A 27,500-nucleotide genomic window follows, 5' to 3' on the forward strand; every position below is an offset into this window, starting at 1 on the left:
CCATCCATCCATCCATCCATCATCTTCCGCTTATCCGAGGTCGGGTCGCAGGGGCAACAGCCTAAGCAGGGAAACCCAGACTTCCCTCTCCCCAGCCACTTCGTTCAGCTCTTCCCGGGGGATCACGAGGCGTTCCCAGGCCAGCCGGGAGACATTGTCTTCCCAACGTGTCCTGGGTCTTCCCCGTGGCCTCCTACCGGTTGGACGTGCCCTAAACACCTCCTTAGGGAGGCGTTCGGGTGGCATCCTGACCAGATGCCCGAACCACCTCATCTGGCTCCTCTCGATGTGGAGGAGCAGCGGCTTTACTTTGAGTCCCTCCCGGATGGCAGAGCTTCTCACCCTATCTCTAAGGGCGGAGGAAACTCATTTCGGCCGCTTGTACCCGTGATCTTATCCTTTCGGTCATGACGCAAAGCTCATGACCATAGGTGAGGATGGGAACATAGATCGACCGCTAAATTGAGAGCTTTGCCTTCCGGCTCAGCTCCTTCTTCACCAGAACGGATCGGTACAACGTCCGCATTACTGAAGACGCCGCACCGATCCGCCTGTCGATCTCACGATCCACTCTTCCCTCACTCGTGAACAAGACTGTTAGGTATTTGAACTCCTCCACTTGGGGCAGGGTCTCCTCCCCAACCCGGAGATGGCATTCCACCCTTTTCCGGGCGAGAACCATGGACTCGGACTTGGAGGTGCTGATTCTCATTCCGGTCGCTTCACACTCGGCTGCGAACCGATCCAGCGAGAGCTGAAGATCCCGGCCAGATGAAGCCATCAGGACCACATCATCTGCAAAAAGCAGAGACCTAATCCTGCGGTCACCAAACCGGAACCCCTCAACGCCTTGACTGCGCCTAGAAATTCTGTCCATAAAAGTTATGAACAGAATCGGTGACAAAGGACAGCTTTGGCGGAGTCCAACCCTCACTGGAAATGTGTTCGACTTACTGCCGGCAATGCGGACCAAGCTCTGGCACTGATCATACAGGAAGCGGACCGCCACAATAAGTCAGTCCGATACCCCATACTCTCTGAGCACTCCCCACAGGACTTCCCAAGGGACACGGTCGAATGCCTTCTCCAAGTCCACAAAGCACATGTAGACTGCTTGGGCAAACTCCCATGCACCCTCAAGAACCCTGCCAAGAGTATAGAGCTGGTCCACAGTTCCACGACCAGGACGAAAACCACACTGTTCCTCCTGAATCCGAGGTTCGACTATCCGACGTAGCCTCCTCTCCAGTACACCTGAATAAACCTTACCGGGAAGGCTGTACATTAGGGTTGGGAAAATACATATATTATACTGTTTTATAACAATATAATATCCTTTTTTATGTTTCAATAGCAAGTTGTTTTGTAGATCAGGATTTAATGCGGCTGATTCCAGTAACGATCATCCATATATACCAGGGGTAGGGAACCTAAGGCTCTAGAGCCAAATGTGGCTCTTTTGATGACTGCATCTGGCTCTCAAATACATCTGAGCTGACATTGCTTAAGACGATTAGCAATGAATAATTCCGCCAGTAATCGGTGTAAAAATAACGTTTAACATATAAAACATTCTTATGCATTTTAATCCATCCGTTTTTCAACCGCACCTGTTTATTAAGTCACATCAATGGTAAGAAGTCCATCCATCTAGTCTCTACCGCTTGTCCCTTTTGGGGTCGCGGGGGTTGCTGGAGCCTATCCCAGCTGCATTTGGGCAGAAGGCGGCGTACACCCTGGACAAGTCGCCACCTCATCACAGGGCCAACACAGATAGACAGACAACATTCACACTGGGCCAATTTAGTGTTGCCAAAGAAGTATTTTATTTATTATCGGTTAGCTTCAGAATAAAAATGATATAAAATATGAGACTAAAAATGTAGGTCTTACTTAAAAAATGCATGCATTTAGTTGTATTAGTGATAGTGATTTATATTTATATAGCGCTTTTCTCAAGTGACTCAAAGCGCTTTACATAGTGACACCCAATATCTAAGTTACATATAAACCAGTGTGGGTGGCACTGGGAGCAGGTGGGTAAAGTGTCTTGCCCAAGGACACAACGGCAGTAACTAGGATGGCACAAGCGGGAATCGAACCTGCAACTCTCAAGTTGCTGGCACGGCCACTCTACCAACCGAGCTATGCCGCCCCACGATTATTATTCAGTGTTAAAACATATGATACGGCTCTCGTGGTAATAAACTTTAAAAAATTTGGCTTTCATGGCTCTCCCAGCCAAAAAGGTTCCCGACCCCTGCTCTAGAGCCAGATGTGGCTCTTATGATGACTGCATCTGGCTCTCAGATAAATCTTAGCTGTCATTGCTTAACACGATAAGTAATTAATAATTCTGCTGGTAATTATTGGTTAGTTTCAGAATAACAATATTATTAAAAAGAATAAGAGACTTACTTAAAATTGCATGCATTTAGTTGTATTCAGTGTTTAAAAATATTATACGGCTCTCACGGAAATACATTTTTAAATATTTGGCTTTCATGGCTCTCTCAGCCAAAAAGGTTCCCGACCCCTGATATATACCATACACATACTGTATATTAGATGTACATTTTTCAACGTAGTCATGGTGAACAGTTTAACAATATAAACACAATATTTTAACTGGTAATTGTTTTGTTATGACATGCAATTGTTTAAGCCTGTGGTTCTCAAATGGGGGTACTTGAAGGTATGCCAAGGGGTACGTGAGATTTTTTTAAAAATAGCAAAAATTCAGAAATCCTTCATAAATATATTTATTGAATAATACTTCAACAAGATATAAATGTAAGTTCATAAACTGTGAAAAGAAATGCAACAATGCAATATTCAGTGTTGACAGCTAGATTTTTTTGTGGACATGTTCCATAAATATTGATGTTAAAGATTTCTTTTTTGTGAAGAAATGTTTAGAATTAAGTTCATGAATCCAGATGGATCTCTATTACAATCCCCAAAGAGGGCACTTTAAGTTGATGATTTTAATTTCAACAATTTTTTGTTATTTTTATATCTTTTTTTCCAAATAGTTCAAGAAAGACCACTACAAATGAGCAATATTTTGCACTGTTATACAATTTATTAAAACAGAAACTGATGACATAGTGCTGTATTTTACTTCTTTATCTCTTTTTTTTCAACCAAAAATGCTTTGCTCTGATTAGGGGGTACTTGAATTAAAAAAATGTTCACAGGGGGTACATCACTGAAAAAAGGTTGAGAACCACTGGTTTAAGCAAAACACCATCAGTGGTATTAAATTATACTAAATAAAATTTGAACAAGGCAAGAAAATTATGGCTTGACAGAAAATTATGAGAAGGCCCAAAAAAAAAATAAATAAATAAATAAATAAAATAAAAATAATAAATTAAAAAAAAAAAATATATATATATCCATCCATCCATCCATCCATTTTCTACCGCTTATTCCCTTTCGGGGTCGCGGGGGACGCTGGCGCCTATCTCAGCTACAATATATATATATATATATATATATATATATATATATATATATATATATATATACACAGATCATATTCACAGTGCTTCACTTTTTCCATGTTTTGTTACGTTACAGCCTTAGTCCAAAATGGAATATATCCATTTTTGTCCTCAAAATTCTACACAAAAAAACCCATAATGACAATGTGTTTTTTTTTTTTTAATTTAAATTCAGCAAAATTTATAAAAACTAAAAAACTAAAACAGATGACAGGAACACAAATCCACACAAGGAACATAGACACACCTTCAACAACACACAAACCCAAACACCCCGACACACACACACACACACACACACAAACACACACACACACACACACACACACCCTTGGAATCATTTTGTCACTTCAACAGTGTCTGATGAAGATGTACGTTCTAATCCGTGAGCGCATGTGCACGTGTGGGCGGTGTGAGTGCACGTGTGACTTAGTGTGAGCCACATCTATTCATGCTTTTTAGTGTGTATGTCATCAATCACCGCCACAGAAAGTCAATATAGAAGAATAGAATAGAATAGAATGGACTTTATTGTCATTATATTTGCATTTAACGAGATTAAAGACTCCAACTTAAGGTGCGGTAGTGGGAACAAATATGGCGTAAAATAAATAACACAAGAGGTAATAAAGGAAAAAACTAACAATTGAAATAAACAGACTACTATCCAATAAAACATGGGTGTCAAACTCTGGCCCGCGGGCCAAATTTGGCCCGCCGTGTAATTTCATTTGGCCCTTGAGGCAATAATAAATTAAAATTAGAGCTGGCCCGCCGGTATTATACAGTGGCGGTGCTGCTGTATCACCGCATTCAACGCCAATTCTCATACTTGCCAACCCTCCCGATCTTTCCAGGAGAATCACGAATTTCAGTGCCCTCCCGGGGCAACCATTCTCCCGAATTTCCACCCGGACAACAATATTAGGGGCGTGCCTTAAAGGTACTGCTTTTAGCCTCCTCTACAACCTGTCGTCACGTCCGCTTTTCCTCCATACAAACAGCGTGCCGGTCCTGTCACATAATATATGCGGCTTCTACACACACACAAGTGAATGCAAAGCATACTTGGTCAACAGCCATACAAGTCACACTGAGGGTGGCCGTATAAACAACTTTGACACTGTTACACCACACTGTGAACTCACACCAAACAAGAATGACATTTCGGGCGAACATCCGCACCATAACACAACATAAAAACAACAGAATAAATACCCAGGATCCCTTGCAGCACTAACTCTTCTGGGATGCTACAATATACACCCCCGCTACCAACAGATCACGATATAAGTGTTTTATATTGTTCAATATGAATAATTATTGCTGTTTTTTATGACCTATGGCTATGGTAAATTAAGACCAGAAGAAAAATATATTAAATAGAGATGTCCGATAATGGCTTTTTTGCTGATATCCCGATATTGTCCGACTTTTAATTACCGATTCCGATATCAACCGATACCGATGTATGCAGTCGTGGAATTAACACATTATTATGCCTTATTTTGTTGTGATGCCCCGCTGGATGCATTAAACAATGTAACAAGGTTTTCCAAAATAAATCAACTCAAGTTATGGAAAAAAATGCCTACATGGCACTGCGATATTTATTATTGAAGTCACAAAGTGCATTATTTGTTTTAACATGCTTCAAAACAGCAGCTAGGAATTTGCAATTTGGGACATGATCTCCCTGAGAGAGCATGAAGAGGTTGAGGTGGGCGGGGTTGGGAGAGTTAGTGCTGCAAGGGGCCCTGGGTATTTGTTCTATTGTGTTTATGTTGTGTTACGGTGCGGATGTTCTCCCGAAATGTGTTTGTCATTCTTGTTCGGTGTGGGTTCACAGTGTGGCGCATATTTGTAACAGTGTTAGTCGGCGTGGCGCAGTGGGAGAGTTTGCCGTGCGCAACCCGAGTGTCCCTAGTTCAATCCCCACCTAGTACCAACCCCGTCACGTCCGTTGTGTCCTTGAGCAAGACACTTCACCCTTGCTCCTGATGGGCGCTGGTTGGCGCCTTGCATGGCAGCTCCCTCCATCAGTGTGTGAATGTGTGTGTGAATGGGTAAATGTGGAAGTAGTGTCAAAGCGCTTTGAGTACCTTGAAGGTAGAAAAGCGCTATACAAGTACAACCCATTTATCATTTATTTATAAGAAAACTCGATTTTGCATGTCACTCTAAAGTTATATAAGCCTTCCTTGTTCAATATTCAATGCAAAACTTGTTTGGGTCCCTACTAAAAGGTTAAGTTTTTCAACTTTGGCCCGCGGCTTTGTTCAGTTTAGAATTTTGGCCCACTCTGTATTTGAGTTTGACACCCCTGCAATAAAATAATAAGCAATCCTGTACAATATACAAAACATTATAGAAGTACAAAATACTGTACAACATACAGAACAAGACAAGAGTACGGAAGTAATAAATGACAATCAGTGTCGGATGTATTGCACTGGAAGGATATTAGGGCAGGATATTGTATAGTGGTGAGTTATAAGTTAGAGTTCAACATGCTGACAGCTCTGGGAGAAGACTCTATCGGAGAAATCATGTTGATGGAGGGCAGCAATGTGGTTCGAACGTCCGGGGATCAGGTTACTAATCTCTTTTGCAACCTCTCTGTTTGAAGAACATGTGTGGGCTTTCTTTTCAGGTACTCAGTCATGCTTGTTAGGCTGATTTGGAGACAAAATTGTCTATAAGTGTGAATATAAGTGAAGTGAATTGTGAATTATATTTATATAGCGCTTTTTCTCTAGTGACTCAAAGCGCTTTACATAGTGAAACCCATTATCTAAGTTACATTCAAACCAGTGTGGGTGGCTCTGGGAGCAAGTGGGTAAAGTGTCTTGCCCAAGGACACAACGGCAATGGCTAGGATGGCGGAAGCGGGAATCGAACCTGCAACCCTCAAGTTGCTGGCACGGCCGCTCTACCAACCGAGCTAAACCGCCCCAAATGTTTGTGTGTAAATATAGGGTACATAATTGGTTCCAAGCTTGATTGTGGTAAACTAATTTCCGCAATTTCCATTAAGTAGAGTCCTCGAAACATGAAATAACACCCGTTTAGTCACTTTTACACTCGTTTCTCCTGACATAGTAGCCTTGGGTGTGTTCTACTTTAAATCACAGTACTCACCACGAGCTCGGAGGACCCCTTAAGCATCACCCGGCCACTACAACACGGCCACTCCCAAGGAATACCTTGTCACTTCCTGGTAGGGCTGTAACCATAAACAGCATTAATAATAACCGCGCTAAAACTCCAGATGGTTAGTATTTCCATTTTTCATGTTTGTTTTGTTGGATCTACAATATGTACATAATCATATTTCTACCAGGGCTGTCAAAATTAACGAGTTTACTCGTGATTAATCGCAAAAAAATATTGCGGTAATCTTGAACACACTTAAATTAACCTTTTTTTTTGTACCGTACGTGGTCGTTTACTTTAACAAACTCTACAAGGTCAGCGATCAGATCAATTCATACGTCGGTACAGAAATGAGTGAGGAGACTCCGACTGGCAAATTTCACTTTGAAATACATCCTGAAAGAACTTTAGATAAAACTGATGACATCATTAAACAAGACAAGAAGCAGGGAATTAAACAGAGACAGAATGGCAAATTTCACTTTGAAATACATCCTGAAAGAACTTTAGATAAAACTGATGACATCTATTAAACAAGACAAGAAGCAGGGAATTAAACAGACAGAATTAAATTTGGCTCAATGAGGAGAAACACGTACAATTTTCCACGCTCTCTGATTAAAGATTGTACACCTCTTTTATTTGGAGTTTCCCTGATTACATGGCAACAGCTGTTTCTAAGGGACGGGGGTCGTAAATAGCCATCGCCCTAACAGAGACAGAATTAAATTTGGCTCAATGAGGAGAAACACGTACACCTGTACCCTTGTACAGTTTCCCACGCTCTCTGATTAAAGATTGTACACCTCTTTTATTTGGAGTTTCCCTGATTACATGGCAACAGCTGTTTCTAAGGGGCGGGGGTCGTAAATAGCCATCGCCCTAACAGAGAAATAATTAAATTTGGCTCAATGAGGAGAAACACGCACACCTGTACCCTTGTACAGTGTTCCACGCTATCTGATTAAAGATTGTACACCTCTTTTATTTGGAGTTTCCCTGATTACATGGCAAATGCTGTTTCTAAGGGGCGGGGGTCGTAAATAGCCATCGCCCTAACAGAGAAATAATTAAATTTGGCTCAATGAGGAGAAACACGCACACCTGTACCCTTGTACAGTGTTCCACGCTATCTGATTAAAGATTGTACACCTCTTTTATTTGGAGTTTCCCTGATTACATGGCAAATGCTGTTTCTAAGGGGCGGGGGTCGTAAATAGCCATCGCCCTAACAGAGACAGAATTAAATTTGGCTCAGTGAGGAGAAACATGCGCACCTGTACCCTTGTACAGTTTTCCACGCTCTCTGATTAAAGATTGTACACCTCTTTTATTTGGAGTTTCCCTGATTACATGGCAACAGCTGTTTCTAAGGGGCGGGGGTCGTAAATAGCCATCGCCCTAACAAAGACAGAATCAAATTTGGCTCAATGAGGAGAAACATGCGCACCTGTACCCTTGTACAGTTTTCCACGCTCTCTGATTAAAGATTGTACACCTCTTTTATTTGGAGTTTCCCTGATTACATGGCAACAGCTGTTTCTAAGGGGCGGGGGTCGTAAATAGCCATCGCCCTAACAGAGACAGAATTAAATTTGGCTCAATGAGGAGAAACATGCGCACCTGTACCCTTGTACAGTTTTCCACGCTCTCTGATTAAAGATTGTACACCTCTTTTATTTGGAGTTTCCCTGATTACATGGCAACAGCTGTTTCTAAGGGGCCGGGGTCGTAAATAGCCATCGCCCTAACAGAGACAGAATTAAATTTGGCTCAGTGAGGAGAAACATGCGCACCTGTACCCTTGTACAGTGTTCCACGCTCTCTGATGAAAAATTGTACACCACCTCTTTTACTTGGAGTTTACCTGATTAGATGGCAACAGCTGTTTCTAAGGCTCGGGGGTCGTAAACAGCCATCGCCTTTGATTACAAAACAGTTCAAAGAAAAGGTCGCCTGGAGGGGAGCCGGTCCTGCTTCCTCTCTGCTTTGTAGTTCTCGGGTCAACACAAAATATTTCTCTGGATTACAATACATCAAAGAAACAGAACACCTTCATGTTGCTTCCCATGCTACACAGTGGAGTTTTACAAGCCTGTTTTTTGGTAAGATCCAAGACAGCTTTTGTCTTCTCGCCGGGAAATCATGGCAACACAAAGTTTTGTGTATTCTGACAAAAACAGTTACTAATAAATAAATGGCATGCATTCAAATAAACGTTTTCAAAGGTTCCTGGATGACGATAAAATATATTTGTGCACACATTTTGGGGTCTTTTCTGAAGCGAATTTTAATCATGCAAGTGAAGTAATTACCTGTGATTAATTATGATTAATCCAAATTGTAAAATGTAATTAATCTGATATTAATCTGATATATATATATATATATACATACACACATATGTATGTATGTATGTATGTATATATATATATATATATATATATATATATATATATACATATGTATGTATGTAGACATACATATGTATGTCTACATACATATATATATATATATATATATATACATACATACATACATATATAAATAAATGATTGGCTTTCGTATTATGATTTTTTTATTAAAACTCTTCTTTGTGGTCATTCAAGTAATAACGCTAACCAAATTTACGTGTCTTCTCCCTGTCTTTGTTGCACCGGTAGTTTTTCGCACTTCCATAGCGAGTCTACTGATGGATATAAGTTAGGACTGCAAAAAAAAAAAAATAGCTTCGAGGTCGGTAAGCAGAACCAAAATTATTAGGGGCGGGTTACAAGGCGCACTGTCGTTTTTTTGAGAAAATGTCTCTGTCTTCTTACTCCGTGCAAAGAATCAACCGCCATTATTACACATAATTATTAAACACAAAAGAGGGTTTTATTTCTTTTTTAAGAAAAATATTTATTAGAATGTAATATATGTCTTTTTTCACAACGGTACTTATTTGTAATACACTTTTCTACCACATGTGGCAGTAATGACAATATAAAAAACTGAAATTTCTTAAGCGCAAAAATTATGACTAAAGTGGTATTTTCATTTAACTTTAATTTTATTGACAGTTTAGATAAAAACACATCTATTATTAATTATTTTTATTTATTCTAGCAGAACATAATGTATATTTTATGTAAATGTATTTTGTCTAATCAGTCTGACCGAAACCTAAGGTTTATTTGTTGAATCAATAATTTAACCTTTGTGATTAACACATGCTTTTATATCCTTTTACAAGGTAGAGAACTGTAAGTAGGTCAGATATTTTATTTATTTAATATGATCAAACTCAAGAGTAAGATTACTAATTCAGAGTAGTTTAAGTCCTGGGGTCAACCAGGTCAAGAAACCTCTGATATATACAATGACCCGGCAGATGAAAATTTGAATTTGGCCCCAACCTGACACATTAAAATTGTATATATTCACTAATGTACTATAACAAATGGTGACTTCCTGTCAGGAGTTGTAATATCCATCCATCCATCCATTTTCTACCGCTTATTCCCTTTCGGGGTCGCGGGGGGCGCTGGCGCCTATCTCAGCTACAATTGGGCGGAAGGCAGGTTACACCCTGGACAAGTCGCCACCTCACCACAGGGCCAACACAGATAGACAGACAACATTCACACTCACATTCACACACTAGGGCCAATTTAGTGTTGCCAATCAACCTATCCCCAGGTGCATGTCTTTGGAAGTGGGAGGAAGCCGGAGTACCCGGAGGGAACCCACGCATTCACGGGGAGAACATGCAAACTCCACACAGAAAGATCCCGAGCCTGGATTTGAACCCAGGACTGCAGGAACTTCGTATTGTGAGGCAGACGCACTAACCCCTCTGCCACCGTGAAATATACATATATAAACAATCTTATTGGTGTGTTTAGTGGGACGGACTAAAGTTAAGTTGGAGAAAGTGTGTTAGTTTATAAATCATTTAATGTTTCTGTACGGGCTGGTAGCAAATGTGTCATGGACCGGTACCAGGGGTTTGGTACCACTGGTACCAAACCAAAAAAATGATATCAGTGTGGCAACCCTAACCTCTATTATGAAAAGTTGACTATATTTTTTTTGTTTAGTATTGTATATTTGTCACCAAAATAAAACATTTTTAAAATGGTCTTTGTAACTGCAAAGATGAAGAATGTTTTTTGTCAGTGAGGTCCTTGCATTGTTTGTCCAGCAGAGGGCGGACTGCCACCTCTCTTGTGGAAAGGCATGGTTGACAGTGTGAGAGAAGCTGGGGAGTATTCATGGGAACACCAGCAGATTGTTGAGAAGTAGAAGTGTGGGAAAAAATAGATTATAATTCGAATGGCGATTCTTACGTTGTGCGATTCAGAATCGATTCTCATTTAAAAAAAAATCGATTTTTTATTTTTATTTTTTATTAATCAATCCATCAAAACAATACACAGCAATACCATAACAATGCAATCCAATTCCAAAACCAAACCTGAGCCAGCAACACTCAGAACTGCAATAAACAGAGCAATTGAAAGACACAAACACAACACTGATTAAAACCAAAAGTAGTGAAACAAAAATGAATATGATCAACAACAGTATCAATATTAGTTATAATTTCAGCATAGCAGTGATTAAAAATTCCTCATTGATATTATCATTAGACATTTATAAAAATTTTAAAAAAGAACAATAGTGTCACAGTGGTTTACACTTGCATCACATGTCATAAGCTTGACAACACACTGTGTCCAATGTTTTTACAAAGATAAAATAAGTCATATTTTTGGTTCATTTAATAGTTAAAACTAATTTACATTATTGCAATCAGTTGATAAAACATTGTCCTTTACAATTATAAAAGCTTTTTACAAAAATCTACTATGCTTACATGTCAGCAGACTGAGGTAGATCTGCTGAAATCCTATGTATTGAATGAACAGAGCAGGGGTCGGGAACCTTTAAGGCTGAGAGAGCCATGAAAGCCAAATATTTTAATATTTATTTCCGTGAGAGCCATATCATATTTTTTAACACTGAATGCAACTAAATGTGTGTATTTTTTAAGTAAGACCAACATTTTTAGAGTATAATAAGTCTCTAATTCTTTTTAATAATATTATTTCTTGAACAGGTGCGGTACAAAACAGATGGAGGGATTAAAATGAATGAGAATGTTTTATATTTTGAACGTTATTTTAAATATCGTGATTACCAGCGGAATTATTCATTACTTATCGCGTTAAGCAATGTCAGCTAAGATTTATCTGAGAGCCAGATGCAGTCATCAAAAGAGCCACATCTGGCTCTAGAGCCATAGGTTCCCTACCCCTGGAATAGAGAATCCTTTTGAATCGGGGAAAAAAATCGTTTTTGAATCAAGAATCGTGTCGAATTGGAAAATATAATCGATTTTGAATCGAATCGTGACCCCAAGAATCGACATTGAATCGAATCGTGGGACACCCAGAGATTCACAGCCCTAGTGAGAAGGTGTACAAAGTCACCTGAACCACAGCTTTGGCATGTGATCTGAGATTATTGCTATCTTACTGACTCTTGTTGAGGTAGACTTGTTCCACGTCTGTGAGGTGATCCGGTCCAGGAGCTGGATTTAAAGTAAGACCGTGGAATCTCTGATGTGGGACATCCCTGAGGTTCAGTTACCATGCCTACTGTTGACACTGCTTAACCTTTTTTAAACTCTCAATTGTATTTCAACCTACTTTTGACGTTACTGATACGTTTTTACTTCCTGTCCTTGTGCTTTGACTTCTGTTCCTTATCGATAGTGATCCCATACAACATTAGCAGGAATCAATCAATCAATCAATGTTTACCTATATAGCCCTAAATCACTAGTGTCTCAAAGGGCTGCACAAACCACTACCACATCCTCGGTAGGCCCACATAAGGGCAAGGAAAACTCACACCCAGTGGTACGCCGGTGACAATGATGACTATGAGAACCTTGGAGAGGAGGAAAGCAATGGATGTCGAGCGGGTCTAACATGATACTGTGAAAGTTCAATCCACAATGGATCCAACACAGTCGCGAGAGCCCAGTCCAAAGCGGATCCAACACAGCAGCGAGAGTCCCGTTCACAGCGGAGCCAGCAGGAAACCATCCCAAGCGGAGGCGGATCAGCAGCGCAGAGATGTCCCCAGCCGATACACAGGCGAGCAGTACATGGCCACCGGATCGGACCGGACTCCCTCCACAAAGGAGAGTGGGACATAGAAGAAAAAGAAAAGAAACGGCAGATCAACTGGTCTAAAAAGGGAGTCTATTTAAAGGCTAGAGTATACAAATGAGTTTTAAGGTGAGACTTAAATGCTTCTGCTCAGGTAGCATCTCGAACTGTTACCGGGAGGGCATTCCAGAGTACTGGAGCCCGAAATGAAAAAGCTCTACAGCCCGCAGACTTTTTTTGGGCTTTGGGAATCACTAATAAGCCGGAGTCCTTTGAACGCAGATTTCTTGCCGGGACATACAGTACAATACAATCGGCAAGATAGGATGGAGCTAGACCGTGTAGTATTTTATACGTAAGTAGTAAAACCTTAAAGTCACATCTTAAGTGCACAGGAAGCCAGTGCTGGTTAGCCAGTACAGGCGTAATGTGATCAAACTTTCTTGTTCTTGTCAAAAGTCTAGCAGCCGCATTTTGTACCAACTGTAATCTTTTAATGCTAGACATGGGGAGACCCGAAAATAATACGTTACAGTAATCAAGACGAGACGTAACAAACGCATGGATAATGATCTCAGCGTCTTTAGTGGACAGAATGGAGCGAATTTTAGCGATATTACGGAGATGAAAGAAGGCCGTTTTAGTAACGCTTTTAATGTGTGACTCAAAGGAGAGAGTTGGGTCGAAGATATTACCCAGATTTTTTACCGTGTCGCCTTGTTTAATTGTTTGGTTGTCAAATGTTAGAGTTGTATTATTATTATCATTATTATTATTATTATTATTATTGTATTATTATTATCATGCATACTTTTATTCTTCTGCAGTGTGGAATCTTAGAAAAGGTTTGATCAAGTGATATAAATCAAACAGAGATCAAATGGCGGGTTTGGAAAAAGACCAATTTTATTAAATATTAATTATTAACCGTCTGGAATTGACTTATGCTGTCTTTGAGTTGAAGTGGAGTGGTAAATATCCAAGCTCATGATGCCATAAATTAAAATGATGCAGACACGTTTGTTACTGAATACGTAAGTAATTGCAACAAAAATTATTTAATACTTGTTTGTATTGACATATTTTTTACACTGCAATATTGTTCAATGAAAGACACTTCTTACGTATGTCTAGCTTGTGTGCTTAGCTGTTGTGTAGCTGCCAGCTACGACTAGCCTGTAGCCGAGCACGTTTACCTTTTTGTAAATGACTTGACTAAAAGTGGGGGACATTTAGATGTTAACTGGAAGTCCAGCTTTGCACAATATCGGACATTTTACACTCAGACCGATCTTCAGGACTAAAACTATTCTTTATTGTCAATTGTTCCATACTTGCAAGACAAACTGTCATAATCCCACCTGACCTGCTGCTCTGGTTTTGGTCGTACTTCCTGTTCGGTCTCTGTGTTTTACATTTTGTTCCGTTTCCCGCCAGCATACCAACATTGTTAACTACCTCTATTTAGTTTCACCATGTTCCCTTTATCAGTGCTGGTTCTTTGTCTTCTCTACGCCACAGTGGTCTGTGGCTTTCTCAGTTCCTGTGGGGTTTTTTTTCTGCCTCTCACGCCTATAAAGGGAACTGCTTGCATTTTGCCTACCTTCTCTGCACCCTGTAATCGTCACTCATAGTCGGATAGCCGTATAACTTGCCTGTTTCGTTTAGTTTGTTCATTCAGGTTGTAGTTTGCTGTGATGCATTTTTTAAAATAAAAACTGGGCTCTCCGTTTTCTGCTCACCAAGCTTTTTGACATGAATCCCAGCTGACTGGGCCTTGTTTGCACTTTTCATTGTATCGCTACTGCAGAAATATCCCCCGATGACACACTTTTGACTCGTCATCGCCGTGATAATGATGCTCCTTTTTACTGTGAGAAAACGTCAACACGGTCAAAGGTGGAAGATGACGATGTCCATCGCCGCCGGCGACCGTGTGGTTTGCCGAAGCAGCAGAGACCCAGAAAGGGCAGCGGTGACTCGGCTGTTTTTTTGCTGCACACCAAGTCTGCCCGGCAACACAACCTGCAGCACCTCGGCAACAACCCCGCGATGAAGATGTGACAATTGTAGTCGCGGATCATTCTGGAATCATTCTTTCGTGGATTGTGCGGTCACGGAAATGAGTTATGTGTGAATTATTACCTAGATGTCGTTGCCATAGTGATGCTTGGATGTGCACATTAGATTCTTAATGTGTGAAGTCAAACTCTCACTGCATACATTTACAGAAAGTGTCTTTTCTACAGTTTTCTTCACATTTGGATACATTTTCTATTTTGACCTCATCACCTTCTTTAAAAAAGGTTGATGACCTTGCTCGTTGATGACCTTGCTCGTACTCTCGTACTACTAGTCCTATTCCTTCTGTATTGTCATAACGGGGGGGCGGGGGGGTCACAGCTTACTGCGAGGTTTGTTCTCCCGGGATGCAAACGGACTATTCCGGACAAGGCTTGCAGGTCGGAACATACAAACCCCGTTTCCATATGAGTTGGGAAATTGTGTTAGATGTAAATATAAACGGAATACAATGATTTGTAAATCATTTTCAACCCATATTCAGTTGAATATGCTACAAAGACAACATATTTGACGTTAAATAAATAAATGATAAATGGGTTGTACTTGTATAGCGCTTTTCTACCTTCAAGGTACTCAAAGCGCTTTGACACTACTTCCACATTTACCCATTCACACACACATTCACACACTGATGGAGGGAGCTGCCATGCAAGGCGCCAACCAGCCATCAGGAGCAAGGGTGAAGTGTCTTGCTCAGGACACAACGGACGTGACGAGGTTGGTACTAGGCGGGATTTGAACCAGGGACCCTCGGGTTGCGCACGGCCACTCTCCCACTGCGCCACGCCGTCCCTCCGTTCAAACTGATAAACCTTTTTCTTTTTTGCTAATAATCATTAACTTTAGATTTTGATGCCAGCAGCACGTGACAAAGAAGTTAGGAACGATGGTAATAAATACTGATAAAGTTGAGGAATGCTCATCAAACACTTATTTGGAACATCACACAGGTGTGCAGGCTAATTGGGAACAGGTGGGTGCCATGATTGGGTATAAAAACAGCTTCCCAAAAAATGCTCAGTCTTTCACAAGAAAGGATGGGGCGAGGTACACCCCTTTGTCCACAACTGCGTGAGCAAATAGTCAAACAGTTTAAGAACAACGTTTCTCAAAGTGCAATTGCAAGAAATTTAGGGATTTCAACATCTACGGTCCATAATATCATCAAAAGGTTCAGAGAATCTGTAGAAATCACTCCATGTATGCGGCATGGCCGGAAACCAACATTGAATGACTGTAACCTTCGATCTCTCGGACGGCACTGTATCTAAAACCGACATCAATTTCTAAAGGATATCACCACATGGGCTCAGGAACACTTCAAAAAACCACTGTCACTAAATACCGTTCGTCGCTACATCTGCAAGGTTTGTTGTCCCGGGATGCAAACGGACTATTCCAGACAAGGCTTGCCGGTAGGAACATATTTAGTAATCTAACTCCAGAAATCTTGGCAGGGCATGAGGTAAACAAACATAAACTATGGCGTGGAACAAACACAAAACTTGTGGCATGAAACAAACAGCATAAACTATGGTTTAGAACAAACAAAACTTACTTGAACACGGCATGAAGTGAACCACATGGACTACGGTATCGCGTGAATACAAGCAATGATGGCAGGCCGACTGACAGACTAAGACAGGCTTAAATACCGGTCTCTTGATTAGAGACAGGTGTGTCCCGAACGCAAGAGGCAGGTGAAAATCATAAATCGCCGTGGAAAAAACAGGAACTAATGGAGTCTTAAAACTAAGAGAAAATAAAAAAAATCCAGACCACATCATGACATGTATTTCCGGAGTTCCGCAATCATTTCCCTGACTTTGGGGGTTATTTTCCAGTAGGTTTGGACTATCTTGCAAAAATTATAATCACAATTATCATATTTTCCGGACCATAGAGCGCACCGGATTATAAAGCACACTACCGATGATTGGTCTATTTTCGATCTTTTTTCATAAGGCGCACCGGCTTATAAGGCGCATTAAAGGAGTCATATTATTTTTATTTTTTTTCTAAATGTGAAACACTTCCTTGTGGTCTACGTCAGTGTTTTTCAACCTTTTTTGGGCCAAGGCACATTTTTTTTAATTAAAAAAAATACGGAGGCACACCTCCAACAGAAAAGGTTCAAAAATGAAACTCCACCAGGTTGTCGTGCCTCGTTTGGAGTTTGTTGTTGTTTCCTGTGTGTAGTGCTTAAGTTCCTGTCTTGCGCTCTTATTTTGGTAATCAAGACTATTTCAGCTGTGCGTACGCTATCCGTCTTTGTGGGGACATTTTTGATCGTCACGTCATGTAGGGATGTACTTTGTGGACGCCATCTCTGCTCCACACGCTGTAAGTTTTTGCTGTCGTCCAGCATTCTGTTTTAGTTTACTTTGTAGCCAGTTCCGTTTTGCTTAGCCATCCCTGTGCTTCAGTGCCTTTTCCTAGAAAGACTTGCCTTTTGTTCATTTTTGGTTTAAGCGTTCCATACCTTTCTAACCTTGTGCTGTCTCCCGCTGTGCTCTGCATGTTGGGATCACGACAAATCATCGACGTGTTCCGACTTCTACAAAGCAATGAACTACCTGCTTACCAAACTACTTATATGGAGTTACCTTAGTTGATACATGGTTACCTTGCCAAGCTCTACACAACACTGGCACTATACAATGGCTCATTATTATAAATATTGATTTTCAAAACAGATTTTTGGGGACCAATTAGGTTATGTTAATTTCCCACGGCACACCAGACATTATCTCGCACAGTGGTTGAAAAACACTGGAGTAGTCTATGGGTGCTCGGAGTCCTTGAACGCAGTCAACGTCCCAGGTGTCTTTGAAGAAGGAGGGGAGGCATTTTTCAGAGCGCTTTTCGCTAAACTGGTCTAACAGATGTTAACAGCCTGACCCAGCCACACACACACCGAATTGTAGATAAGAATTGTTTTTGGTTAGGCGAGCAAACACGTTCCTATGGTTTGTCAGCTCTAATTGTCCATCCTAGCGCTCAAATTGATCGTGTTTTCGCTTTGCAGAGGGGAAAGCTTCTCCGAGATGTTATCCAATTTCAATTGCTCACAGCTCTGTCTGAAGGTGGACAAGGTGGACAAATCCACTGGTACAGTTGATCAACTCCACCGTCGTTTCATTGATATATAGTGAAGTGAATTATATTTATATAGCGCTTTTCTCTAGTGACTCAAAGTGCTTTACATAGTGAAACCCAATATCTAAGTTACATTTAAACCAGTCTGGGTGGCACTGGGAGCAGGTGGGTAAAGTGTCTTGCCCAAGGACACTGCGGCAGTGACTAGGATGGCGGAAGTGGGAATCGAACCTGCAACCCCCAAGTTGCTGGCACGGCCACTCTACCAACCGAGCTATACCGTTTGACTTTTTTCAAACTACAGTCAAATTCTCATTTGAAAAATAATAGATATATAAATATGTTATTGGTTTCAATCTTGCAAACCGGAAGTTATCCGTATCGGCTAGAAAAAAAAAAACATCATGCATCCCTAGTTTATTTTTTATTTGCTTGTTTAGAGGATTTTTACCCAATTGAGGTCTCAGACGGTGCAAAACGTGCTGTTGTTGGAGGCCGTGATGTCACAGAGTCAAGTGTGCTCCCAGAGGACCGGGCCGGCGACAGGAAGTAGTTGGGGACAAAAAAGGCAGCTGCTGTGTGGGAGGAAACAAAAGGCGGGAGAGATAGGGCAGAGAGCAGGAGCGTCGTTAATGACTCAAAGCAACTTTGCGAGTTCAGCACCAGAACGATGGACGCGAGTGTGGCTTTTCAAAATAACGGCCTCGGTTCTGCCGGGGCAATGGCAGCAAAGACTGAGCACAGCATGAAGCGATTTCAGCTCAACAAGTAAGTGCAGCGGCAGAATTCTTCTTGCACTTTTGTCTAAGTGTTTCAAAGTTTGTGTAACTGTGTTCATATATCGGAAATATGAACAATTTGGGCTTCACGGTGGCAGAGGGGTTAGTGCGTCTGCCTCACAATACGATGGTCCTGCAGTCCTGGGTTCAAATCCAGGCTCGGGATCTTTCTGTGTGGAGTTTGCATGTTCTCTCCGTGACTGCGTGGGTTCTGCCCGGGTACTCCGGCTTCCTCCCACTTCCAAAGACATGCACCTGGGGATAGGTTGATTGGCAACACTAAATGGTCCCTAGTGTGTGAATGTGAGTGTGAATGTTGTCCGTCTATCTGTGTTGGCCCTGCGATGAGGTGGCGACTTGTCCAGGGTGTACCCCGCCTTCCGCCCGATTGTAGCTGAGATAAGCGCCAGCGCCCCCCGCGACCCCAAAAAGGGACTAAGCGGTAGAAAATGGATGGATGGATGAACAATTTGGTCATTTTAATATTGTAATTTTAATAATTCTCTGCACCAGTTTGAATGTGGAACACCAGTTTTTAAAAGAAATCAATCCAGCACCCCAAATTCATGTATTTAAGTCATCCATCCATCCATCCATCCATTTTCTACCGCTTATTCCCTTTTGGGGTCGCGGGGGGCGCTGGCGCCTATCTCAGCTACAATCGGGCGGAAGGCGGGGTACACCCTGGACAAGTTGCCACCTCATCGCAGGGCCAACACAGATAGACAGACAACATTCACACTCACATTCACACACTAGGGCCAATTTAGTGTTGCCAATCAACCTATCCCCAGGTGCATATCTTTGGAGGTGGGAGGAAGCCGGAGTACCCGGAGGGAACCCACGCATTCACGGGGAGAACATGCAAACTCCACACAGAAAGATCCCGAGCCCGGATTTGAACCCAGGACTGCAGGACCTTCGTATTGTGAGGCAGACGCACTAACCCCTCTCCCACCGTGAAGCTCTAAGTCATAGCATCCATCCATCCATCCATCCATTTTCTACCGCTTATTCCCTTTCGGGGTCGCGGGGGGCGCTGGCGCCTATCTCAGCTACAATCGGGCGGAAGGCGGGGTACACCCTGGACAAGTCGCCACCTCATCGCAGGGCCAACACCGATAGACAGACAACATTCACAGTCACATTCACACACTAGGGCCAATTTAGTGTTGCCAATCAACCTATCCCCAGGTGCATGTCTTTGGAGGTGGGAGGAAGCCGGAGTATAGCATCCATAAATTAATATAAATAAAAGATAAATATCACAACAGGTGGACTTGATTGGAACAAACATGACTCTGAAAGTTATTCCTACAAGACAACTTATGGAAGTAAAAGGGAATGGCGTGGCGCGGTTGGGAGAGTGGCTGTGCTAGCAACCTGAGGGTTCCTGGTTGAATCCCCACCTTCTACCATCCTAGTCACGTCAGTTGTGTCCTTGAGCAAAACACTTCACCCTTTGTAAATTGTAAAATGGGTTGTACTTGTAGAGCGCTTTTCTACCTTTTTTGAGGAACTCAAAGCGCTTTGACACTATTTCCACATTCACACACTGATGGCGGGAGCTGCCATGCAAGGCGCTAACCAGGGCCCATCAGGAGCAAGGGTGAAGTGTTTTGCTCAATGACACAACGGATGTGACTAGGATGGTAGAAGGAGGGGATTGAATCAGTAACCCTCAGATTGCTGCCACGGCCACTCTACCAACTTCGCCACACCGTCCCTTGCTCCTGATGGGTCTTGGTTAGCACCTTGCATGGCAGCTCCCGCCATCAGTGTGTGAATGTGGAAATAGTGTCAAAGCGCTTTGAGTTCCTTTAAAAAGGTAGAAAAAGCACTACACAAGTACAAACCCTGTTTCCATATGAGTTGGGAAATTGTGTTAGATGTAAATATAAACGGAATACAATGATTTGCAAATCATTTTCAACCCATATTCAGTTAAATGCACTACAAAGACAAGATATTTGATGTTCAAACTCATAAACTTTATTGTTCTTTTTGTTCAATAATAATTAACTTAGAATTTCATGGCTGCAACACATGCCAAAGTAGTTGGGAAAGGGCATGTTCACCACTGTGTTACATCACCTTTTCTTTTCTGAACCTTTTGATGATATTATGGACCGTAGATGTTGAAATCCCTAAATTTCTTGCAATTTCACTTTGAGAAACGTTGTTCTTAAACTGTTTGACTATTTGCTCACGCAGTTGTGGACAAAGGGGTGTACCTCGCCCCATCCTTTCTTGTGAAAGACTGAGCATTTTTTGGGAAAGCTGTTTTCATACCCAATCATGGCACCCACCTGTTCTTAATTAGCCTGCACACCGGTGGGATGTTCCAAATAAGTGTTTGATGAGCATTCCTTAACTTTATCAGTATTTATTGCCACCTTTCTCACTTTTTTGTCACGTGTTACTGGCATCAAATTCTAGAGTTAATGATTATTTGTTGTCTTTGTAGCATATTCAACTGAATATGGGTTGAAAATTATTTGCAAATCATTGTATTCCGTTTATATTTACATCTATCACAATTTCCCAACTCCTATGGAAACGGGGTTTGTACAACACAAACATAGATCAATTATAATATGTAGTATTTATTGTTCAAATGTGACATGCGGACACACAAGTTGAAAACAACAAATTAACAATTATCAGATGTGTATACAAGTGGACAAGGTGCCCGTCCCCACCAAAATCGCTAATACCCTGCTCACCCTTTAGAGCACAGCTGTAATTTACAGGCAGCTCAGGTTTCTCTAAGTTTGCACAATTTTCTTGCACTTTATTAGGCATTTCTTATTTTTGCACCTTCATTTTAAGAAGTTATTGTTAAGTGTTTAATGTGATTTTAATATTTTCTTTTAATTTGTTTTGTTTTCCATGCTTGTGTTGACATTTCCTTTCCGCCTTGATAGCTGAGGGGATTATAATCACAAAAAGTTCCATTTGAAATAAAATTGTTTACCATATTTAATTAGTTTAGTTTAGTCTTTATTTGAAGGGACAATGCATGGAAATATTAAGCTCAAAGACAGATATGTTCTGTACCAGATTATAGCTAAATAGCTCATTTCCATCTGCAATCCCTGGCTACCTAAATTAAAGTGATACAAAAATTATGCAATACAATTATGACAATAAAATCATACTATAGCATTAATTGAATTAAGACAAGTCATAAAATTCCCTTTCATGGACACATACTTAATATACAATACAACCACACCTCATTGACATCATCACACAAAGACAATACATGCTTTTGTTCATATCTGTCATCATTTGTAAAAACAATCATGATTTTAACAAACACACACCTCACAATTTACAACAAAAATGCTGTCATGGATAAATATAACACACATGAAGTTGATCTGCCTAACATAGTGGCCACCTTATTGACCGTGTGAGCAGCTCTGATTGCTCCAAAGCCACTTTTTAACTTCAATTGTAAATGAAGAGCAATCTGTTAAACTTTTCAAGTTTGTTGTGAGGTCGTTCCATTCCTTTATGGCTTTATATGAAAATGAATTACATATATAATCAATCCATCCATGTTCTACCGCGTGTCCCTTTTGGCGTTGCAGGGGGTGCTGGAGCCTATCCCAGCTGCATTTAATATATTTTTATCCTGTTCCTTACTTTAGATAGGTCATTAAAAAATGCCATCCATCCATCCATCATCTTCCGCTTATCCGAGGTCGGGTCGCGGGGGCAGCAGCCTAAGCAGGGAAGCCCAGACTTCCCTATCTCCAGCCACTTCGTCTAGCTCTTCCCGGGGGATCCCGAGGTGTTCCCAGGCCAGCCGGGAGACATAGTCTTCCCAACGTGTCCTGGGTCTTCCCCGTGGCCTCCTACCGGTTGGACGTGCCCTAAACACCTCCCTAGGGAGGCGTTCGGGTGGCATCCTGACCAGATGCCCGAACCACCTCATCTGGCTCCTCTCGATGTGAAGGAGCAGCGGCTTTACTTTGAGTTCCTCCCGGATGGCAGAGCTTCTCACCCTATTTCTAAGGGAGAGCCCCGCCACCCGGCGGAGGAAACTCATTTCGGCCGCTTGTACCCGTGATCTTATCCTTTCGGTCATGACCCAAAGCTCATGACCATAGGTGAGGATGGGAACGTAGATCGACCGGTAAATTGAGAGCTTTGCCTTCCGGCTCAGCTCCTTCTTCACCACAACGGATCGATACAACGTCCGCATTACTGAAGACGCCGCACCGATCCGCCTGTCGATCTCACGATCCACTCTTCCCCCACTCGTGAACAAGACTCCTAGGTACTTGAACTCCTCCACTTGGGGCAGGGTCTCCTCCCCAACCCGGAGATGGCACTCCACCCTTTTCCGGGCGAGAACCATGGACTCGGACTTGGAGGTGCTGATTCTCATTCCGGTCGCTTCACACTCGGCTGCGAACCGATCCAGCGAGAGCTGAAGATCCTGGTCAGATGAAGCCATCAGGACCACATCATCTGCAAAAAGCAGAGACCTAATCCCGTGGCCACCAAACCAGAACCCCTCAACGCCTTGACTGCGCCTTGAAATTCTGTCCATAAAAGTTATGAACAGAATCTGTTCATTAAAAAAGGAATAATTATTAATATCGACCATAGTAAAATATTTATTACATGATAAATTTTTTTAGCCATATCGCCCAAGTGTTAATTCACTACAGTATTTAGAATATAAAATAGAAAAACGATACTTTATTGAATCTGTGGGGGTGAGCGAGCATTGAAGTGAAGCAGCTAACTGACTGTGTGACACTTCCCTTTGTGGTTTTTACACCAGTGGTCATGTTCTATGGTTCTCAGGAACAGTTGAACCTGAGTGTAGACTCGGTTGCGTTCGGCCATGAAAAAAAATCTTTGTTTTACCAAAAGTGATATTTATATGTGACATTGTCCTACATTCACATTGTCTCTTCACTTCCTTAAATGTGGTGCAGTTCCTATGAAAAAGATGCCCATACTTCAGGCATCTATTTGCGGTGGTCTGGTCGGGCGGGGGGGTATGTTGGGGGGGGGTTAGCGGTGGCGGCGATGACCAAGAAGAATGCGGAGTTGAAATATAATTACAACACTTTATGTACATATTTATATAATATGTAACTACAAGCTCCATTCACAGACGGAGTCCCATTGCTTCTATGAGCGGTCGAGCGGCATAGCTCGGTTGGTAGAGCGGCCGTGCCAGCAACTTGAGGGTTGCAGGTTCGATTCCCGCTTCCACCAACCTAGTCACTGCCGTTGTGTCCTTGGGCAAGACACTTTACCCACCTGCTCCCAGTGCCACCCACACTGGTTTAAAATGTAACTTAGATATTGGGTTTCACTATGTAAAGCGCTTTGAGTCACTAGAGAAAAGCGCTATATAAAAATAATTCACTTCACTTCATTCACTTCAAAAGCCGAAAAAAATATATATATAAAATATATATATATTTTTTTTATATTTGTGGCGGCCATAATTATTTCGTGGCGGGCCGCCACAAATAAATGAACGTGTGGGAAACTTAGTATGCTTAGTTCCTCACCTCGTGTCTTTTGTTGTGTGTCGTGTGGGTTTGAAAATTGGGATTGAATGTTTTCTTCAAAGAACCCCAATATTACAGTGTGTTTACAATATGATCCAGTTTTACTAGTTAAATCAATATCCATCCCTCCATTTTCTACCGCTTATTCCCTTTCGGGGTCGCGGGGGGCGCTGGCGCCTATCTCAGCTACAATCGGGCGGAAGGCAGGGTACACTCTGGACAAGTCGCCACCTCATCGCAGGGCCAACACAGATAGACAGACAACATTCACACTCCCATTCACACACTTGGGCCAATTTAGTGTTGCCAATCAACCTATCCCCAGGTGCATGTCTTTGGAAGTGGTAATTATTTTTGCATTATAAGATATAGGCTTCACGGTGGCAGAGGGGTTAGTGCGTCTGCCTCACAATACGAAGGTCCTGCAGTCCTGGGTTCAATTCCAGGAGTTTGCATGTTCTCCCCGTGAATGCGTGGGTTCCCTCCGGGTACTCCGGCTTCCTCCCACTTCCAAAGACATGCACCTGGGGATAGGTTGATTGGCAACACTAAATTGGCCCTAGTGTGTGAATGTTGTCTGTCTATCTGTGGCGACTTGTCCAGGGTGTACCCCGCCTTCCGCCCGATTGTAGCTGAGATAAGCGCCAGCGCCCTCCGCGACCCCAAAAAGGGAATAAGCGGTAGAAAATGGATGGATGATATAGGCCAGCAGTATACTTGCAAAAACATACAGTAGTACAGGTGTGTCAAAGTCATTATAGCTCAAGGCCCGCATGGAGGAAAACCTACGTGAAATCATGGGGTGATAACTTGAAAATAGAGACATTCAGATTGTTTTCTTTGTTTTACTTCGTCCCCAAAATAGAACAAGCAGATTCTGAAAATTTACATAATACAGAACATATAGAGAACGTGCAAAAAACAACTTGCTTGAGTCGTTGAGTTAATGAATTATATATAGGGGTGTAACGGTACGTGTATTTGTATTGAACCGTTTCGGTACGGGGGGTTCGGTTCGGTTCGGAGGTGTACCGAACGACACGGAGATATTAAGTAGCGCACCGCACGTTTTGTAAACAATGCACACCGAGGCACCATGAATTGATTTACGTGGACCCCGACTTAAACAAGTTGAAAAACTTATTGGGGTGTTACCATTTAGTGGTCAATTGTACGGAATATGTAGAATCTATTAAAAGTTTCAATCAATCAAAAGTTTCAATCAATCCAAAAAAAAAAAACCAATACACGGCATGCTAGCATCGGGCTATGATAGACTGACCATACGTCCTCTTTTCACCGGACATGTCCTCTTTTGCTGGGCTGTCCGGGTGGAGTTTCTTAAATGCCTCAAATGTCCGGCATTTTAAGTTAGGGTTGCATGTATTTTCAATGTACGTTCAGGGTTAAGAAGGGGTTAAAAACAAACAAAAAGTGGTGTGCACAGCAGTCTTCGTGAGGGAGGGGCAGAGACAGAGAGAGCGAGAGAGATATGATATATGCGCATGCGTCGCCAGGCTCTGCTTTTTTACCCATAGATTTATCAGATTTTATGTTTTTTAATCTATAGCAGGGGTGTCAAAAGTGTGCCCCGGAGGCCATTTACGGCCCACAGCTAATGGCACATTTTAAAAATACTATTAAAATAAACAAAAACATAAACAAAAGTGAAATAAAAAAAGCTTAAAGGCTAAATGTAATTTTGAAAAAGTTGTAACGTTGACTAATAAAACAAAGCTGTTTTTTTTTTCTTTCAAACTGTCATTGCTCAAAACATAATATTGAATCAAAATCGGGGCGGCATAGCTCGGTTGGTAGAGTGGCCGTGCCAGCAACTTGAGGGTTGCAGGTTCGATTCCCGCTTCCGCCATTCTAGTCACTGCCGTTGTGTCCTTGGGCAAGACACTTTACCCACCTGCTCCCAGTGCCACCCACACTGGTTGAAATGTAACTTAGATATTGGGTTTCACTATGTAAAAAGCGCTTTGAGTCACTAGAGAAAAGTGCTATATAAATATAATTCACTTCAAAATCAATGTTATTATGACCTATCCAAGTTTCTGATTACTTCACATTCAAATATTCCACTATGAAAAATATTTTTGGGTGGAATAGTTAGCAAATTTGTAAAATAAATAATCAAAAAATGTATATTTTGTTGTTTTCTTACTGTACCGAAAATGACCTCTGAACCGAGGTACGTACCGAACCAAAATTTTTGTGTACGGTTACACCCCTAATTATAAATTAATTTAATGTAAACAAGATTGAACACTTAACAATCAGCTCTGAAAATGCAACTTCAAAAATAAGGAATATGTAAGAAATGCTTAAAAAAATGTAACAAAATAGTGCAAAGTGTGAAAATGTAGAGACACCTGAGAAGAACTATTTTCTGCAGGTTTAGTGGCAGGCACTTACAGCTGTGCTCTAAAGGGTGAGCGCGGCTAAGGTGGTGTGCTATTGGCGGTCTTGGTAGGGACGAGCGCCTTGCTTCATGTACAGACCACATTGGTCTGACTATGGTCCCTTTTGAAAGAAAATTCCCAAAGCTGCCATTCAATCAAGTTGACTTTTCCTCTTTTATCCATAATTTCTTCTCACTCCACGAGACAACAAGATGTCGTAACCAAACTAGATAGCTGATACTGTTACCTGATTGGCTGTTAGCGTGTCACTCCCACTGATCAGTGATCACTTCCTGCGTTGCTCCGTTGCCAGAGAGCTTGGGCCTTTGTTTATGCAACCAACCTTCAATCAATCAATCAATGTTCATTTATATAGCCCTAAATCATTAGTGTCTCAAAGGGCTGCACAAACCACAACACAAAGCACTACGACGTCCTCTGTAGGCCGACATAAGGGCAAGAAAACTCACACCCAGTGGGACGTTGGTGACAATGAGGACTATGAGAACCTTGGAGAAGACCACATATGTCGGCAAGCCCCACCCCCAGGGGACCGAAAGCAATAGATGTCGAGCGGGTCTAACATGGTACTGTGAAAAGTTCAGTCCATAGTGGATCCAACACAGCCGCGAGAGTCCAGTCCACAGCGGAGCCAGCAGGAAACCATCCCAAGCGGAGGCGGATCAGCAGCGCAGGGATGTCCCAAGCGGTCCATCCTGGGTCCTGACTCTGGACGAGCGGTCCATCCTGG

At 41.9% G+C, this 27,500-nt stretch overlaps 1 protein-coding gene across 2 annotated transcripts in view; it reads left to right on the forward strand.

Moving 5' to 3' along the window:
• Positions 1-27,500, forward strand: part of limk1a (LIM domain kinase 1a) — a 133,920-nt gene that overhangs the window by 6,096 nt on the left and 100,324 nt on the right. Inside the window, exon 1 of one of the 2 annotated variants that reach the window (XM_061919169.1) lies at positions 18,635-18,781. The exons of the other annotated variant lie outside the window; for it this stretch is intronic. Within the exon in view, the coding sequence (XP_061775153.1) occupies positions 18,684-18,781 (98 nt within the window). The 5' untranslated portion in view covers positions 18,635-18,683. Of the gene's footprint in view, positions 1-18,634; positions 18,782-27,500 lie in introns of those variants that run through there. 2 annotated transcript variants of the gene reach the window in all.

The sequence above is a fragment of the Nerophis ophidion genome, linkage group LG13 (assembly GCF_033978795.1).
Source record: "Nerophis ophidion isolate RoL-2023_Sa linkage group LG13, RoL_Noph_v1.0, whole genome shotgun sequence".
NCBI classification, from domain to species: Eukaryota; Metazoa; Chordata; class Actinopteri; order Syngnathiformes; family Syngnathidae; genus Nerophis; species Nerophis ophidion.